We start from the raw sequence: 17,081 nt of genomic DNA, 5'->3' as shown, positions 1-17,081 counted from the left end.
ATCAAGGTTGTGCATGCCTGGTGAAGCTTTGGAAAAGGACCATGGAAAAAGATGAATTTTGTGGCTAGGGAACAATATTTGCATTAGGGACTAAAGAGGACTTTGGTCTTCTGAATTTTTACCTTGTTGGTTTGTTGAGTCAGTTCTGCCATTTTGTGATCATGACAGATCAACACTTCAATGTTTTTCAGTCACGCTATCATGGTGACTCTTTATCCTATTGATAAACAAAAAAAAATTATCAACCTCAACTTTAAATGTACTCAGAGACTGAGCTTCCGCTCCCCTCTGGAGTTGGGAATTCCAAAGATGCTTCTCCTTGTGCATAAAAATATTTCTCCTTTATTTCAGTCCTAAATGGAATCCCACTTATTTTGATTTATTATTGCGTGTATCCAAGTACAGTGGAAAGCTTCGGTTGCAAGCAGTACAGGCAGATGATAGTAAGCAAGTACTTACAGATCATAGGGTGAGGAAAAATCTGGATAGTGTAAGGTATACAAGTTGCACCGCATAGTACGCCTGCTAGGCAAGATCAACATAAACAAGATCAGCATTATTTGATGTTAGACAGTCCAAATATCAGTCTAATAATGGCAGGGAAGAAACTGTTCTTGAAACTACTGCGTGTGATCAAACTTCTCTATCTTCTGTCTGACACGAGTTTGTAGGAAAGCATTACTGGGGTGGGATGGATTTTTTTTTTCAAATTGCACTCTGCACTCTGGTTGTAGACTCGCTAAAACTCCAGAAAGCACATCTTAATTGGTTTCACCCTGTCTATCCTTTTTAAGTATTGTTTTACGTTTCATTGAGATCACCTCTCATGCTTCAAACCTCAGAAGAATACTGACCAGGTTTTCTCATTCTCTTTTCATAGGACAGCCCTCTCACCCCAGGAATCTGGTGAACTTTTATTGCAGTCCTGTCTTTCTTAAAATAAGACAAACAAAACTGTGCACCGTAATTCAAATGTGGTCTACCAAAGCTCTTGCATAATTAAATCAAGGCTTCATTACTCTTGCACTCAAATCCTTTTGTGATGAAGGCTAACATTTCCTTAATCTGTCTAATAGCTTACTGCTCCTGTATGTTAGCTTTAACTAACTGACCAGATACCAAGTCCCCTTGCATATGTCCATTTAAGAGAAACTCAGCATGTTGTTCTTCTGAGTGAAGTGAATTACCACTTTTTCCAGATTATCTTCTATTTGTCATGTTTTCTCCAATCATTAACCTGTCCAAGTGATCCTGAAGTTTTCCTTCATGTCACAGATTCCCACTTAGCATTGCATCATTTGCAAAAATGAAAGTGTCACATTTAGTCTCCATATCTGAAATATTGATATATGTTATGAATTCAAGTAGTGACTTGCTAGTCACAGTCTACCAATTTTGTCCCCAACACAGTTTTTTCCTGTCTGATAGTTGGTCTTTAATCCATGCCAGTACATTATCTCCTGTAATACTTGATTTAATTTTGCTAACCAACCTCTATGGAGGGACCTTATCAGCAGCTTTCTGGAAATAAATCCATTGACTCCCCTTTATTAATTTTGCTGGCGACATCCTCAAAAGAAACTCTTAAGTTGTCAAATACAATTTCTCAACAATTTGCAATCTGATGAAGGATAACAGGACTGAAAACATTAACTCTGCTCGTGCTGCCAGACCTGCGGAATTTCTGCAGCCATTTCTGTTTTTGTTTGTTTTAGATCTTCAGCATCTGCTGTCCTCTGTTTTATTCCCATTTGCAAATCCATGCAAACTTGGCCCAAAGTGTCCATGTTTGACTTTATGATGTCCTTTATGATGGCTTCTCGTTTTTTTCCCTTGGTCTTTTCTTAATAGTGTATTAACATTTGCCAGTTTCCAATATGCAGGATTTGTTCCAGAATCTGTGGAATTTTAGAAATTGAATAGCAATGCATTGACCATTTCTGTAGTTATCTTGGAACAAAAACTAAGTTGCTGGAGAAGCTAAGCAGGTCTGGCAGCATCTGTGAAGGAATAAACAGTTAACGTTTCGTGTCCGGTGACCCTTCCTCAAACTGTTCAAAGAATTTGAATCGACACTGTTGCTGTCAGTTGGTGTATCTAGTTAGTGTGAAGATTGAAGCCATCATTGATTACTCAATTGCACATGACCTGACAAATGCTATTTGGTGGCCTATAACAGCCCATTGCTGTTGCATAATTTTAGTCAAAAAGAATTCGTCGTTGTTCTTCTGATCTGTGATTCTCCCTTGCTAATGTATTTATCGCATCCTCAATTATTACCGTAATTGCACTTCTTGCTAAATATCTTTCTAAATATCAAATATCCTTGAATATTCTGTTTCCAGTTCAGGTCCCCACTCAGCCATGTTTCGGTAATGGCAGTTAGATCATAACTAGTTAGCATGTTGTTATCTTTATCTCTTTGGTCTTGCTCCATATTTGAGGCATCCTCACAGATCAGTTTGATTTCTTCTATCCGCTAATTTCCCCTGCAGCATTTCTTCTTCCTGCACCCAGCTTAACCCCCTTCCAACTTCTTATCCCTTGGTTCTCATCCCCTAGACAATCTAGTTTAAAACCTAATTGCAGTAGCAGGCCTTCCTGCAAGGGTATCAATGCCGGCCCTGTTAAGAAGTAACCGCCCAATTTGTTCGTGTGCCACCTGCCCCAGAAATAGTCCTAATGCCTCAGAAAACTGATGCCCCCTTTCCTAAACCAGCTCTCTAGTGATATGTTCCATGGATCCTCCTGTTCTTTTCCTGATTAGCGCATGGGAGTAATGCTGAGATTGCTGCTCTTCAGGTCCTGCTTTTTAATTTCTGTACTAACTCCCTGAATTCTGCTTATTAGGACCTCATTCCCTTTCCTGTCTATGTTATTGCATAAATGTGGACCATGACTTCTGACTAATTCCCCTCCCTAGAAGGATGTCCTGTCACTGCTGCTCCATGAGAACATTTACCCTGGCAATCATGAGCCGGTACACAATTCTGGAGTTATTTCAGCTGCAGAAATGCCTGTCTGATCCCTGATAATGAAATCCCTTTGTATTATTGCTTTTCCATTCCACTCCTATGACCAATAAGACACCTTTTGTGCATTGACTTGGTTCTGGCAACGCTAGTTTTCAGGATGAAGTATCAGTTGAAAAGCATAATAGTCAGGACAAAAACGTAAGTTGCTGGAGGAACTCAGCAAATCTGGCAGCACCTGAGGAGAGAGAAAAACAGGTTGGCTTGGAGTCCAGTGACCCTTCCTAGGAACTCGGGGACTGGCAGGCGCTACCTGCCTGTTTTTTTTAGACTGCATAGTTACCCAGTCCCCCTCTGACTGAGAGCAGGTCAGAATAATGAAGTTTTTTTTTTGCAAATCTGTTTAAGAACATGTTTTAATATCTTGAGTAAATTTTGCATTGGGAAGAAGCAGGCTAATGAGTATGTTGCAAAGTAATTTTAATTGGAATAGCATAACTAGTTAAGTTAAACTTTCTCAATTCTCTTTCTTTAATAGTGCATTCTTTTTTCTATTTCTGATATAAATGAAATCTGTATCTTAAGTATTTGTATTCTTGTTGGATATAAATGTGCAGTTATTCTTGTTGGTAATCAAGGGGGAGGGAACAGAGACAAGGCTTTTTGTTTCAATGGAATTTGAGGTTTTAATATTTTGAAATAAGTCATTTATTCAGTGTCATGTGATTTGGTGACAAGTACCTTAAAATGTCCTACAAACTTGGTACAAAACAGATCCTAGACACATTCTGCTACCCCTACGCAATCCAATGTACAAGCTTTATTGATTTGTGGTATGTTTGATCGTGTAGTGAGTAATTTTAATCTTCCAAGAATGCTGTAGCATTTCATATTTCAGAAGTTTTTAGAATCATTAATAATTTTCTTTGTAGAATACTGAGATGTGATCTTAAAGAATTCTGTTGCATATACTGAGATTAATATGCAAATAGAGCTGGATATAATAATACCTGACCTCATTTGGCTGCATTAACACTGAAACTGTTATTTAACAGGATTGATCGTGTTTTCAGGAAATTGGGGAAAAATGAACATGGTGAAAAGGATCATGGGCCGTCCACGGCAGGAAGAATGTAGTCCTCAGGATAATGCACTTGGCCTTATGCACTTGCGCCGTCTCTTCATGGAACTCTGTCATTCACCAAGACACATGACACAGAAGGAGCAGGAGGAAAAGCTCTACATGATGCTGCCAGTTTTCAACAGGGTGAGTGCAGGCATTCACCTAGTGCAGGGAGTAGTAATAGCTGGTCACAAAAGAAAACCTTAATCTTTAGACAAGAACAAATTGGTTTTCAAGAATTAAAATTGGAACAGAAACGAATTAAAGATGAGTAACAGTGAAACTTTATGTTGCTTGTTTGTGTTTATCAATGTGATTAGTTCCTTTTAATTGTGTTTTGATTCTCGCATGCCTGTATATCATTTAGTGTAGTTTGTGATCTCCAAGTAATGCTCACTGTGTGCTGTGGTTTGGGCTGCTTTTAGGGTTATTTACTTTTGCAAGAAAAATTAGTTTGCTTAACATTACTGTAGACAACACTTTAGTGTTGGCAGGACAACCTCTTGAATGGATTGTGTTGTAAATTTGCATTGAATTCTGTGTTGGTGCTCTCATATTGTTTCACTTCTTGCAACATTCATAAGAAAAATGATAATATGTTCCTTATGGCACTGTTTTTGGATTTTAAGAGCCTTTTAATTTTATTGCATGGTTTTTGTAGGTTTTTCTCTTATTCTGAAATACAGTTCATGCCAGGCAGTTTAATTTTGGTTCAGAGATAATGGGAACTGCAGATGCTGGAGAATCCGAGATGACAAAGTGTGGAGCTCGATGAACATAGCAAGCCAAGCAGCATCTTCGGAGCACAAAAGCTGATGTTTTGGGTCTAGACCCTTCATCAGAAAAGGGGAAAGGGGAGAGTTCTGAAATAAATAGGGAGGGAGGGGGAGGCGGATTGAAGATGGATAGACGAGAAGATAGGTGGAGAAGAGACAGACAAGTTAAGAAGGCGAAGGCAGTGGAAAAACTGCTCGATTTCCAAATGTGACTGGTAGGCAGGTGCTGAGAAAGGTGAATTGGCTGTAGTACCTGGTTTGCTTCAGGACGTGGTCGAGCAGTTTCAAGGCTGAAAGATTTCAAGAGACTTGCAGTGGGAGAGAGATCCCCTGAGGTTTGTCTGGACGGAGGAGGGTAACTACTTCAGGTGAGGCATCCCTGGAAGGGGCTTCGCTGTGAGGTTAAAATTACTAGGAAAGCTTAGGAACCAGTAATCTAGGGCAACATTTGCGGTCCTATAGACAAGTGTGGAATGTTTTTTAAGAGAAACCACACAGATTTGTTGAAAGCAAATCATGTTTACTAATTAATTGAGTGTTGAAATAACAGAGCATTGAAGATAATGCAGTTGATGTGACACAAATATTTAAAAGAGGGCTACACAAGATGTAGCAAAGTTAAGATCCATATTTTGAAAGGATAATGATAGCAAGGATGCAAAGTTGGCAGAATGACAGTGAGTAATTCAGTTTGGACTGGAACACGTTTGCTAAGGCCCTAAACCACTGTTTTTATGGCCTTGATGTAGATGAACAAAATACGACTTCAAAATTTATAAATGACCTAAAACTTTGAGGTATTGATCGACTAAAAATTGGATCTCCAGACGCAGGTGGAAAATTAGATTTTTTTTTAGAAAGGTTGTCTTGTTAGCATGTTGTGATTTGTGTTATTGACATTTTAAAGTCATTTATTGTAGACTTTGGATTTTTAATTAGGGGCATGTGGCTTTGGTCTATGTGTCTGGAGGGTTTTAATAAATAGTTGTAAATATTTTTGTAGCCATGGTGATGTCTTTTAATATATGGTATGAGTGAGAGAGGCTTCCTGGTGAGCGAGGTTTGGTTTGCATTAGGAATTTTTTTTGAGTAATCAAAGTGAACAATATCATGCATTAGACTTTAGTCAGAAGGTACCATTTTGTTTATTGGCTTGGAGAGACACCCAAAATGTAAAGAAAGCCTTCCTGCGTTGTTTAGCTTCAGGGGTCTTGGCTAAAGCTACATGTGAGCTAAATTTGTTCCATAAGGGGGAGATAGTTTACAACAGTTTAAAAACAAGTTAGCTGAATGTAAGCTGTTTATTTTGTAAGTTCCAGCTTGGTATTTGGTTTAAAAACTCTGCATGTGACTGAGAATAGAATTCTTTTTGTGAACACTGTGCATTAATACGATCAATTTGAAATCTTTGAACCTGTATTATATGTTAATAGTTAGGTTTATTCTATTTTATTATTTTATTATCTTTTGCTTGTGTTTTATTGTTGTTTTTGGTTTGGTTTCATTGGCAGTGAAAGATTATCTTGTTTAAAACAAAATATGACCCACAAAGCCAGATTTCAGTTTGGAAGCCGACTTTTTAAGTAATAACATCAGCTCAGATTGTAATAATTGTTCATTCAGGAATGGAAATGCACAGATAGTACAGGGTTCAATGTAGTATCTTTTTACAGTAAAGTGTTTGCAAAGGTTCAGTGGTACAGTACTCCCACTGCACATTGCAGCCATAAGTCAGCTCCTCTTTGGGAACATTCACCATGCAGAAAATCACATCCACAATTGTTGGGGTACTGTACATATCCTATAGTTCTTGATTTGTGTTTGTAATAGCTCCCTCTCACTAGATACTTTTAGAATGATCCAGACCCAATCACTTGAGTCACTAAAATTAATCTTTGTTTAGTTCCCTTCCAACCACGATAGAATGCAGTGTCTTAGAGATCAGTTGAGACACTGGTTCTAGAGCCATTAAAGATAATACTTCTGTTCCTTGAGTGACTGAGATTCAGTGGAAAAATACCCTTTACAACTGCAACATTGCTGTCAACTGAGGTAGAAAAATTACTTGGAACTCCAGAAGAATATTGGTGAAGGACATTTCTATGATCAACCTGTTTGCTTTTTGTAGTCAATTCTGTAATATTGATTAAAGATTTTACAGAAAAGAGATGGAGGGCAAGTCTTCTGGGTAGTTGAAAGCTTGAAGCATAATTTCTGCGTCTTAATGTGAGGTTTAGGTAAACACTTAAAATATTTAATTGGCTGTAAATAACAGCCTCTTAATTGCTGTATTTTGGCATTTTTAATTACAGTAGTGGCATGCTAAGTAGCGTTTATGCACTACCAAAATAGTACTGTATAATGCCCTTTAAATCCTAATTATGTAAATAATCGGTCCTCCCTAAAATAGAAGAAATGTGCCCTTATTGAACTATTTTTTAAAACATGATGTATATGGTGCATTGCTTTTCAGAACGCGTGATTATTTTTTTTCAGTATATATTATCTAGAGGTGCACATTTGGAAATCTTCCACTAAAATAAAACCAAGTTGGTTTTAGTGTTACTATATTGTGAATTGAAACTCATTTCCTGAACGTTTAACCCTCTTCCCACTAAAGTGCTGATCAACCCCACTTTTCCTGCTGGTCCCCGTGTTAGCAATCTGTTGTTGCTGGTTTTCTCTCTGCAGATACTGTTTTCTTTTGTCCTTTTATATCTTCTGTCAACACAGTGCCTGAAAGGGGTAGAGGGGGTTTGGGAAAGGGTTGTATGCCTGAGAGCCATACCTGGACTGTAACCCAAAGTAGAGCCAGATGGGAGGAGATTGGTGGGGAAACCAGGACCAAGACAATACCATTGGAAGAAACTTCCAAGGTAACAAAATTGATGTTGTTCCTGCATTTGTGAGATTTTGTTTTTCAAAAAAACCTTGTGCAATGACAAAGTGTGAAGCTGGATGAACACAGCAGGCCAAGCAGCATCTCAGGAGCACAAAAGCTGACGTTTTGGGCCTAGACCCTTCATCAGAGAGGGGAATGGGGAAGAGGGTTCTGGAATAAATAGGGAGAGAGGGGGAGGCGGACCGAAGATGGATAGAGGAGAAGATAGGTGGAGAGGAGAGTATAGGTGGGGAGGGGATAGGTCACTCAGGGAAGGACAGACAAGTCAAGGAGGCGGGATGAGGTTGGTAGGTAGGAAATGGAGGTGCGGCTTGAGGTGGGAGGAGGGGATGGGTGAGAGGAAGAACAGGTTAGGGAGGCGAGGACGAGCAGGTCTGGTTTTGTGATGCAGTGGGGGAAGGGGAGATTTTGAAGCTTGTGAAGTCCACATTGATACCATTGGGCCGCAGGGTTCCCAAGCGGAATATGAGTTGCTGTTCCTGCACCCTTCAGGTGGCATCATTGTGGCACTGCAGGAGGCCCATGATGGACATGTCATCTAAGGAATGGGAGAGGGAGTTAAAATGGCTCGCGACTGGGAGGTGCAGTTGTTTATTGCAAAGCGAGTGGAGGTGTTCCGCAATGCTTAGAGGCCATTGGGGAAACCAAGCAGAGGCTTGGGGACTGCTTTGCAGAACACCTCCGCTCGCTTCGCAATAAATTTACTCATGGGATTTTTAAATTTACTCATGGGATGTCAGCATCATATTTATTGCCCACCACTTGATGTCTTTGAGAAGGTGGCAGTCAGCTGCATTCTTGAGCTACTGCAGTCCACATGCTTTTAGGGAAGGTGTTTCAGAATTTTGACTCAGTGACTGTGTTTGCTGCCTTTGTACCTCGAAATGACATTGGTCATGAGTTTGCGTGGTGTTGCCTTAGGAATAGTGGAGAATTATTGCTGTGCATCTTGTAGATGGGCTACAATGCTATTGAGTGTCAGGGATGGAGGGAGTGAACTTTGGGGATGTGGTTCCAGTCAAACTAGCCGCTTTCCCTTGGATGGTGTCAAGCCTCTTAAATTTTGATGGAACGGCTCTCATTTAGGCAACTGGAAATTATTCCATCACATTCCTGACTTGTGCATTGTATGTAATAGGCACGTTTTGAGATGTCAGGAGAGGAATTCCTTACCACAGAATTCCTTGTCTCAATCCTTCCCTTGTAGCCATTTTATTTATAAGGCAGGTTCAGTTTAGTGTATGGTCACTTGTAGCCCCTGGGAAGTTGATATTGGGGAATTATTTGACGGTAATTGAACATCAGAAGAGATGGTTAAACTCATTCTTGTTGGAGATGCTGATTGCACGGCACTTGTGTAGCTTGAATGTTTCTTGCCAGTTATCAACTCAAGTCTGAATTTTGTCTTCATCTTGGTGCAAACAGACATGCACTTTTCAGTATCTGATGAATCACAAATAGGACTGACCATTGTACAGTCAGCAATAAACATTTCCACTTCTGACCGTCTGATGGAGGGAAGATCACTGAAGCAGTTGAAGGTGTTTGGGCAGATCTCCTGCAGTAATGCCCAAGGACTAAAATGAGTGACATTCAACAGCAATAACAACTTGATCTGTGCTAGGGCTGACTTAACCACTTCCCCTGATTCTGATTACCTCGTGTCTCGTGGATATCCAATTTTAACTTGTCAAATTTGTTTGAAATCCTGGCCCATTCAGCACAGCGTTAGTACCACATAACATCATGGAGGATATCCTCAATATGAAGATGGGCCTTTTGCCTCCATAAAGCGATTTGATGTCACACTCTGTCAAAATGTTGCATTGATGTTGAGGGCAGTTCCTCACAACTCACCTCTTGAGCTAACAAGTCTCTTCTTGTCTGCTTGATCCATGACAGTAGTGAGATCAGAAGTTGATGCTTGTTCGCAGAACTCAAATTGACTATGACTCAATAGGTTACTTCTGAGCAAGGACTGCTTGAATCTGCTGTCGATGACTGACTGTTTTTATCACTTGAAGGTGGATAGTAGACAGGGCGGATAAAATGTAAGAAATGGCATGTGTAGTATTTAGCCCTTTGAGCCTGCTCTACCATTCAGTGAGATCCCTGCTAATCTGTTAATTCAGCACCATTTTCCTGCACTGTTAGTGTATTTTATGTAATCAGCTGGGCTGGATATGACATGCTTTTTGTGGACAAGGCATGCCTGTACAATTTTCAGTACGGTTAGGTGGGGTTGCAGCTATCCTGGAACAGCTTTTATTGATGTGTAGCTAACACTGGAGCATGTCTTTGGTGCCATCACTGGAATGTTAACAAGGCCCATGGATGATGCATCTAATTCAGCCATTCCTTGGTATCACGTGGAGTGAACTGAACTGACTGAAATTAACATTCTGGATACCTAAGAGGCAAGCTGAAATGGATCGTCCAATCCGCGCTTCTGACTGAAGATAATTGCCGTTAGAGTCATAGAGACGTACGGCACAGAAACAGACCCTTCACTCCAACTTGTCCATGACGACCAGATATCCGAGCTAAATCTAATCTTGTTTGCCTGCATTTGGCCCATATCCCTCTAAACCTTGCCTATTTGTATACCTATCCAAATGTATTTTAAATATTGTAATTGTACCAGCCTTCGTCAATGCTTCAGCTTTCTTCATTGCTAATGTGTTGGTGGTTTCTTCCACTGCCACCTATTGTAGAAAGGGATATTTGTGACACTCCCGCATTCAAATAATAGTCCACTGCCATTCTCGACAGGATTTGATGGAACTGCAGAACTTCAATTTGATCTGTTGATTGAGATCACATAGCTCGATCTTTGACATGTTACTTTCACATGTAAGTGTTTTGCAATTTTACTAGGTGAATACCTCATTGTTAGGTATGCCACGTGTTGCTCCTAGTGTGACCTTCTGCACTGTTCACTGAACTAAGATAGATCTTCCAGCATGATGCTAATGTAACAGTGGCAAATATACTGGTCTGTCAGTTTACAGATCGTGGCTGTGCACAATTCTGCTAATATTGATATCCCACTGCATCTCAAGCATGCCCAGTTTTGAGTTGTTGCATCTGTTTGAAATCCTATCACACACAGCACAGTATTAGCGTCACATAACATCATGGAGCATATTCTCAACGTGAAGGTGGGCCTTTGTCATCTCAAGGACTCTGCAGTAGTCACTCCAACGAACACCATTATGATCAAATACATTATAACGGATTGGACAATAACAAGTGTATTTTGCTTTGTTTTTCATGCCATCTGCTGCAGACTCAGTTCAGCAGCATATGATGGTTAGAACTCAGTCAACTTGGCCAGTTTTGGTACAACTGAACTAGTCTTGGTGATGGGTCCATTCTATGCCTTTCGACCCTCAGTGCTGATCTGGTTAATGTTGAATGTGGAGGAGTACTGATTCCTTAGCTGAAGGGAAGGTGGTCGTTGGCAATTTAAGAACGAACCTGTTCAGAGATTATCATGATCTCGGGACCAAATTAAAAACAAGTCCTCAAGGGTTATAATATCAGAGATAATGGGAACTGCAGATGCTGGAGATTCCAAGATAATAAAATGTGAGGCTGGATGAACACAGCAGGCCAAGTAGCATCTCAGGAGCATAAAAGCTGACGTTTCGGGCCTAGACCCTTCATCAGAGAGGGGGATGGGGGGAGGGAACTGGAATAAATAGGGAGAGAGGGGGAGGCGGACCGAAGATGGAGAGTAAAGAAGATAGGTGGAGAGGGTGTAGGTGGGGAGGTAGGGAGGGGATAGGTCAGTCCAGGGAAGACGGACAGGTCAAGGAGGTGGGATGAGGTTAGTAGGTAGCTGGGGGTGCGGCTTGGGGTGGGAGGAAGGGATGGGTGAGAGGAAGAACCGGTTAGGGAGGCAGAGACAGGTTGGACTGGTTTTGGGATGCAGTGGGTGGGGGGGAAGAGCTGGGCTGGTTGTGTGGTGCAGTGGGGGGAGGGGATGAACTGGGCTGGTTTAGGGATGCAGTGGGGGAAGGGGAGATTTTGAAACTGGTGAAGTCCACATTGATACCATATGGCTGCAGGGTTCCCAGGCGGAATATGAGTTGCTGTTCCTGCAACCTTCGGGTGGCATCATTGTGGCAGTGCAGGAGGCCCATGATGGACATGTCATCAAGAGAATGGGAGGGGGAGTGGAAATGGTTTGCGACTGGGAGGTGCAGTTGTTTGTTGCGAACTGAGCGGAGGTGTTCTGCAAAGCGGTCCCCAAGCCTCCGCTTGGTTTCCCCAATGTAGAGAAAGCCGCACCGGGTACAGTGGATGCAGTATACCACATTGGCAGATGTGCAGGTGAACCTCTGCTTAATGTGGAATGTCATCTTGGGGCCTGGGATGGGGGTGAGGGAGGAGGTGTGGGGACAAGTGTAGCATTTCCTGCGGTTGCAGGGGAAGGTGCCGGGTGTGGTGGGGTTGGAGGGCAGTGTGGAGCGAACAACTCCCTTGTTCGCTCCACACTGCCCTCCAACCCCACCACACCCGGCACCTTCCCCTGCAACCGCAGGAAATGCTACACTTGTCCCCACACCTCCTCCCTCACCCCCATCCCAGGCCCCAAGATGACATTCCACATTAAGCAGAGGTTCACCTGCACATCTGCCAATGTGGTATACTGCATCCACTGTACCCGGTGCGGCTTTCTCTACATTGGGGAAACCAAGCGGAGGCTTGGGGACCGCTTTGCAGAACACCTCCGCTCAGTTCGCAACAAACAACTGCACCTCCCAGTCGCAAACCATTTCCACTCCCCCTCCCATTCTCTTGATGACATGTCCATCATGGGCCTCCTGCACTGCCACAATGATGCCACCCGAAGGTTGCAGGAACAGCAACTCATATTCCGCCTGGGAACCCTGCAGCCATATGGTATCAATGTGGACTTCACCAGTTTCAAAATCTCCCCTTCCCCCACTGCATCCCTAAACCAGCCCAGTTCATCCCCTCCCCCCACTGCACCACACAACCAGCCCAGCTCTTCCCCCCCACCCACTGCATCCCAAAACCAGTCCAACCTGTCTCTGCCTCCCTAACCGGTTCTTCCTCTCACCCATCCCTTCCTCCCACCCCAAGCCGCACCCCCAGCTACCTACTAACCTCATCCCACCTCCTTGACCTGTCCGTCTTCCCTGGACTGACCTATCCCCTCCCTACCTCCCCACCTACACCCTCTCCACCTATCTTCTTTACTCTCCATCTTCGGTCCGCCTCCCCCTCTCTCCCTATTTATTCCAGTTCCCTCCCCCCATCCCCCTCTCTGATGAAGGGTCTAGGCCCGAAACGTCAGCTTTTATGCCTCAAGGGTTATAATCTCTGGATTACTGCCCGAGCCACGTGCTAATTGGCATAGGGGCATGAGAATAAGGGAAGTAAACACGTGGCTGAAAGAGTGGAGTGGGAAACGGATTCCTTTTCATGGAGCACTGGCATCAGTATTGGAACAGAAGGGAGCTGTACCTTTGAGATGGTCTCTACTTGAATTGCGCTGGAACCAGTGTTCTAGCAAAAAGGGTAAATAGGCTGGTCAACAGGACTTTAACTAGAAAGTAGGGGGAAAGGGAACTGTGAAACTTGCCCCGGTAGGCAACAAAGCACCAGGTTGACATCTGTTGTGTTGGATGCAACTAAGTGGAAAGATATGAAAGAAATGACAGGGAAGAAAAATTCAAGAGAGGTTACTAAAATCTCCAGCACAGACATAAATAGGACAGTGTGTTTGGAAAACACTAGCAATCAAACACTGGAAAAACGAATGAAAATAAGAAAAGGAAGGGTTAATACCGGACTGAAGGCGATATATCTGAATGCACGCAGTATAAGCAATAAGGTAAGTGAGCTTGTGGTGCATATCAAAACTGGCATGTATGACATGGTAGGCATCACCGAGACGTGGCTGCAAGGGGATCAGGATTGGGAACTGAATATCCCAGCATATACACCCAATTGAAAAGAGAGGCAGGTGGGATGATGGGGTGGGGTTGCTTTATCAGTGAGAAATGAAATTAAATCAATAGGACGGAACAAAGTAGGGTCAGATGGTGTAGAATCTGTGGGTAGAATTGATAAACCGCAAAGTTGGGATTGTGTACAGACCTCCAAATAGTAGCCAGGAGGTGGGGTGCAAGATGCACGAGGAGATAGAAAAGGTATGTATGTAAGAAAGTCAAAGTCACAGTGATCATGGCAGATTCCAAAACACAGATGAACTGGGAAAATCATGTTGGTTGTGGATTGCAAGAAAAGGAGTTTGTGGAATGTCTGAGAGATGTCTTTCTGGAGCAGCTCGTGGTGGATTCCACAAGGGAACAGGCAGTACTGGACTTAGTGATAATGGGAACTGCAGATGCTGGAGAATCCAAGAAAAGAAAGTGTGCAACTGGATGAACACAGCAGGCCAAGCACCATCTCAGGAGCACAAAAGCTGACGTTTCGGACTTAGTGTTGTGCAATGAGGCAGACATGATTAGGAAGCTTAAGGTAAAGGAACCCTTGGGAAGCAGTGATCATAAAATAGAATTTACTCTGTAATTTGAGTGGGAGAAGATAGAATCAGAGTTAATGGTAGTACAGCTGAATAAAGGTGACTGCAGAGGTATGAGGGAGGAGCTGGGCAGAATTGACTGGAAGAGGAGCCCAGCAGGAAAGACAGTGGAACAGCAATGGCACGAGTTTGAGAGTAATTCAAGAGACGCAGCAAAAATTCATTCCTAGGAAAAAGAAGCACGGTACAGTGAGGATGGGGCAACCATGTCTGACTAAGGAAGTCAGGAATAGCTTAAAAGCAAAAGAGGAAGCATATAATGTGGCGTAGTGAAGTGAGAAACCAGATGACTGGGAACCACAGAGGATAACAAAAAAAAATGAGGGAGAAGATTAAATATGAGGGTAAGCTGGCCAGTAATATAAATTAAGACTGTAAGAGTTTCTTTGGGTATATAAAGAGCAAAAGTGGACATTGGACCACTGGAAAATGACGGCAGAGAGGTGGTAGCGGGAAACAAGGAAATGGCTGAGGAACTGAATAATTACTACTTCTAAGTCTTCAGGGTGGAAGACAGAAGTAACATCCCAAAAATTCAGGACAGTCAGGGGGCAGATGGACTACACCCCAGAGTTCTAAAGGAGACAGCTGAAGCGATAATGGAAGCGTGATCTCTCAGGAATTACTAGAGTCAGGGAGGGTCCTAGAGGACTGGAAAATGACTAAAGTGACACCCCTGTTTAAAAAGGGAGTAAGGCAAACGACAGAAAATTATAGGCCAATTAGCCTAACCTCAGTCATGGGTAACATTTTGGAGTCCATTGTAAAGGATGAGATTGCTGAATATTTGGAAGTATAGTAAAATAAGGCAAAGTCAACATGATTTCATCAAAAGAAGACCATTCCTGAAAAATGTGCAAGAATTCTTTGAGGAAGTAGTGAGCAGGGTAGACTCAGGACAGCCAATAGATGTTATCTACCTGGACTTCAAGAAGGAATTTGATAAGGTGCCACACAGGAGGCTGCTGAATAAGACAAGGGCCCATGATGTTAGAGGCCAGGTGTTCGCATGGATGGAAGATTGGCTGTCTGGCAGAAAGCAGAGAGTAGGCATAAAGGGGCCTTTGTCAGGATGGCAGCTGGTGGCAAGTGGTATTCTGCAAGGGTCAGTGCTGGGACCACAGCTTTTGACTTTAAACATTAATGATTTAGGTGAAGGAACTGTGGGCTTTCTGGTTAAGTTTGCAGACGATACAAAGACGGATGGAGGGACGGTAGTATTGAGGAGAAGGCAAGGCTGCAGAAGGATTTGGACAGGTTAGGAGAGTGGGCGCAAAGAAATGGCAGATGGAGTACAACACGGGGAAGTGTGAGGTCATGCTCTTTGGTAAGAAGAATAAAAGCATGGACTATTTTCTAAATGGGAACAAAATTCAGAAGCCAAGTGCAAAGAGACTTGGCAGTTCTAACCTAGGATCTTCTCAAGGTAAACTTGCAGATTGAGTCAGTAGTCAGGAAAACAAAAGTAATATTGGTATTTACTTTGAGAGGACTTGAATATAAAAGCAGGGATATACGACTGAGCCTTTATAAGGCCCTGACCAGGGCCTTATTTGGAGTATTATGCGCAGTTTCAGGCCCCATATAGCAGGAAGGATTTACTGGCCCTAGAGCAGGTTCAGAGGAGGTTCCCAGAAATGAAAAGCGTAACATATGAGGAATGTCTGAGGACTCTTGCGCTATACTCATTGGAGTCTAGATAGATGAGGGGGGACCAAATTGAAACTTTCAGAATATTGAATGGCCTGGACAAAGTGGATGTTGGGAAGATGCTTCCATTGGTAGGAGAGTATGGGACCCAAGGGCACAGCCTTAAGCGTAAAGGGAAGACCTTTTAGAATGGAGATAAGGAGAAACTTCTTCAGCTATGAGTAGTGAATTTTTGGAATTCACTGCCACAGAATGCTGTGGAGACCAGGACATTGAGTATAGTTAAGACTGAGATTGATCCCCTTGATATTAAAGATAATCTAGGGTTACAGGGAAAAAGCAGGACAGTGGGGTTGTGGAACTTACCAGCCATAATTGAATGGCGGAGCAGACTCGGTGGGCTGAATGGCCTAATTTCTGCTCCTATGTCTTGTGGTCTTTATGGTTTAAAGGGGCTTTCTTCATATAATTTTACTTAATATTTTGAGACCTAATGGGGTATGAATTCCGTTCTGAGGAGTTACAAGGCAACTCCTTCCTAGCTGTGTACCATTGTGTTGGCATCTCTGATGGGTCTGTCCTGGTGGTGGAGCAGGGCATATCCAGGAAGGTGGTGATGCATTCTGGGACTGTCAGGCTGGTTGGTTGTGGTACAGGTCTCCTGTTTTTAGATCAAGCTCCCAGACGTTAGCAGGGAAGATCTTGAAAAGTTGACTAGTGTTGTTGGCTGTTGTTGTTTCTGGTGCATAGGTTAATATTGTGTGGTTTATCTGGTGTTTTTAGACGTAATGGCAGCTTGATAGCGCTGAGTACCCTGCTAGACCATTTCAGAGGTGCGATATTGCTGTCAGACTGGAATAACCTGAAGCTAGACCAGGTAAGAGAGGCATTTTCCATCATTAAAAGACTTTAGTGAGCAGGTTGCTGATTGCAGAAAAATCCCTCTGATTTTGTGGTTAACATTAGACTAGCTTTTAGTTAACCTGTTCAGAGAGTAAGTGAGGCTTGAACCTAAGCCTTCTGGCTCAGAGTAGGGACACTAGCTCGGATCCGCAAGAGTACAAGACTAGCTTTC

The 17,081-nt window shown here is 42.7% G+C and overlaps 1 protein-coding gene across 2 annotated transcripts in view; it reads left to right on the top strand.

Moving 5' to 3' along the window:
- wdfy3 (WD repeat and FYVE domain containing 3) overlaps nt 1–17,081 on the top strand; it is a 381,322-nt gene that overhangs the window by 58,256 nt on the left and 305,985 nt on the right. For both annotated transcript variants that reach the window (XM_048527789.2, XM_048527782.2), the window contains exon 2: nt 4,028–4,239. In XM_048527789.2, coding sequence (XP_048383746.1) covers nt 4,060–4,239 — 180 coding nt within the window. In that variant the 5' untranslated portion in view covers nt 4,028–4,059. The remainder of the gene's footprint in view (nt 1–4,027; nt 4,240–17,081) is intronic.

Source organism: Stegostoma tigrinum, chromosome 1, assembly GCF_030684315.1.
Source record: "Stegostoma tigrinum isolate sSteTig4 chromosome 1, sSteTig4.hap1, whole genome shotgun sequence".
Taxonomy (NCBI): Eukaryota; Metazoa; Chordata; class Chondrichthyes; order Orectolobiformes; family Stegostomatidae; genus Stegostoma; species Stegostoma tigrinum.
The sequence above is the reverse complement of the archived record's forward strand: the minus strand, read 5'-3'. Positions and strand labels throughout refer to the sequence as shown.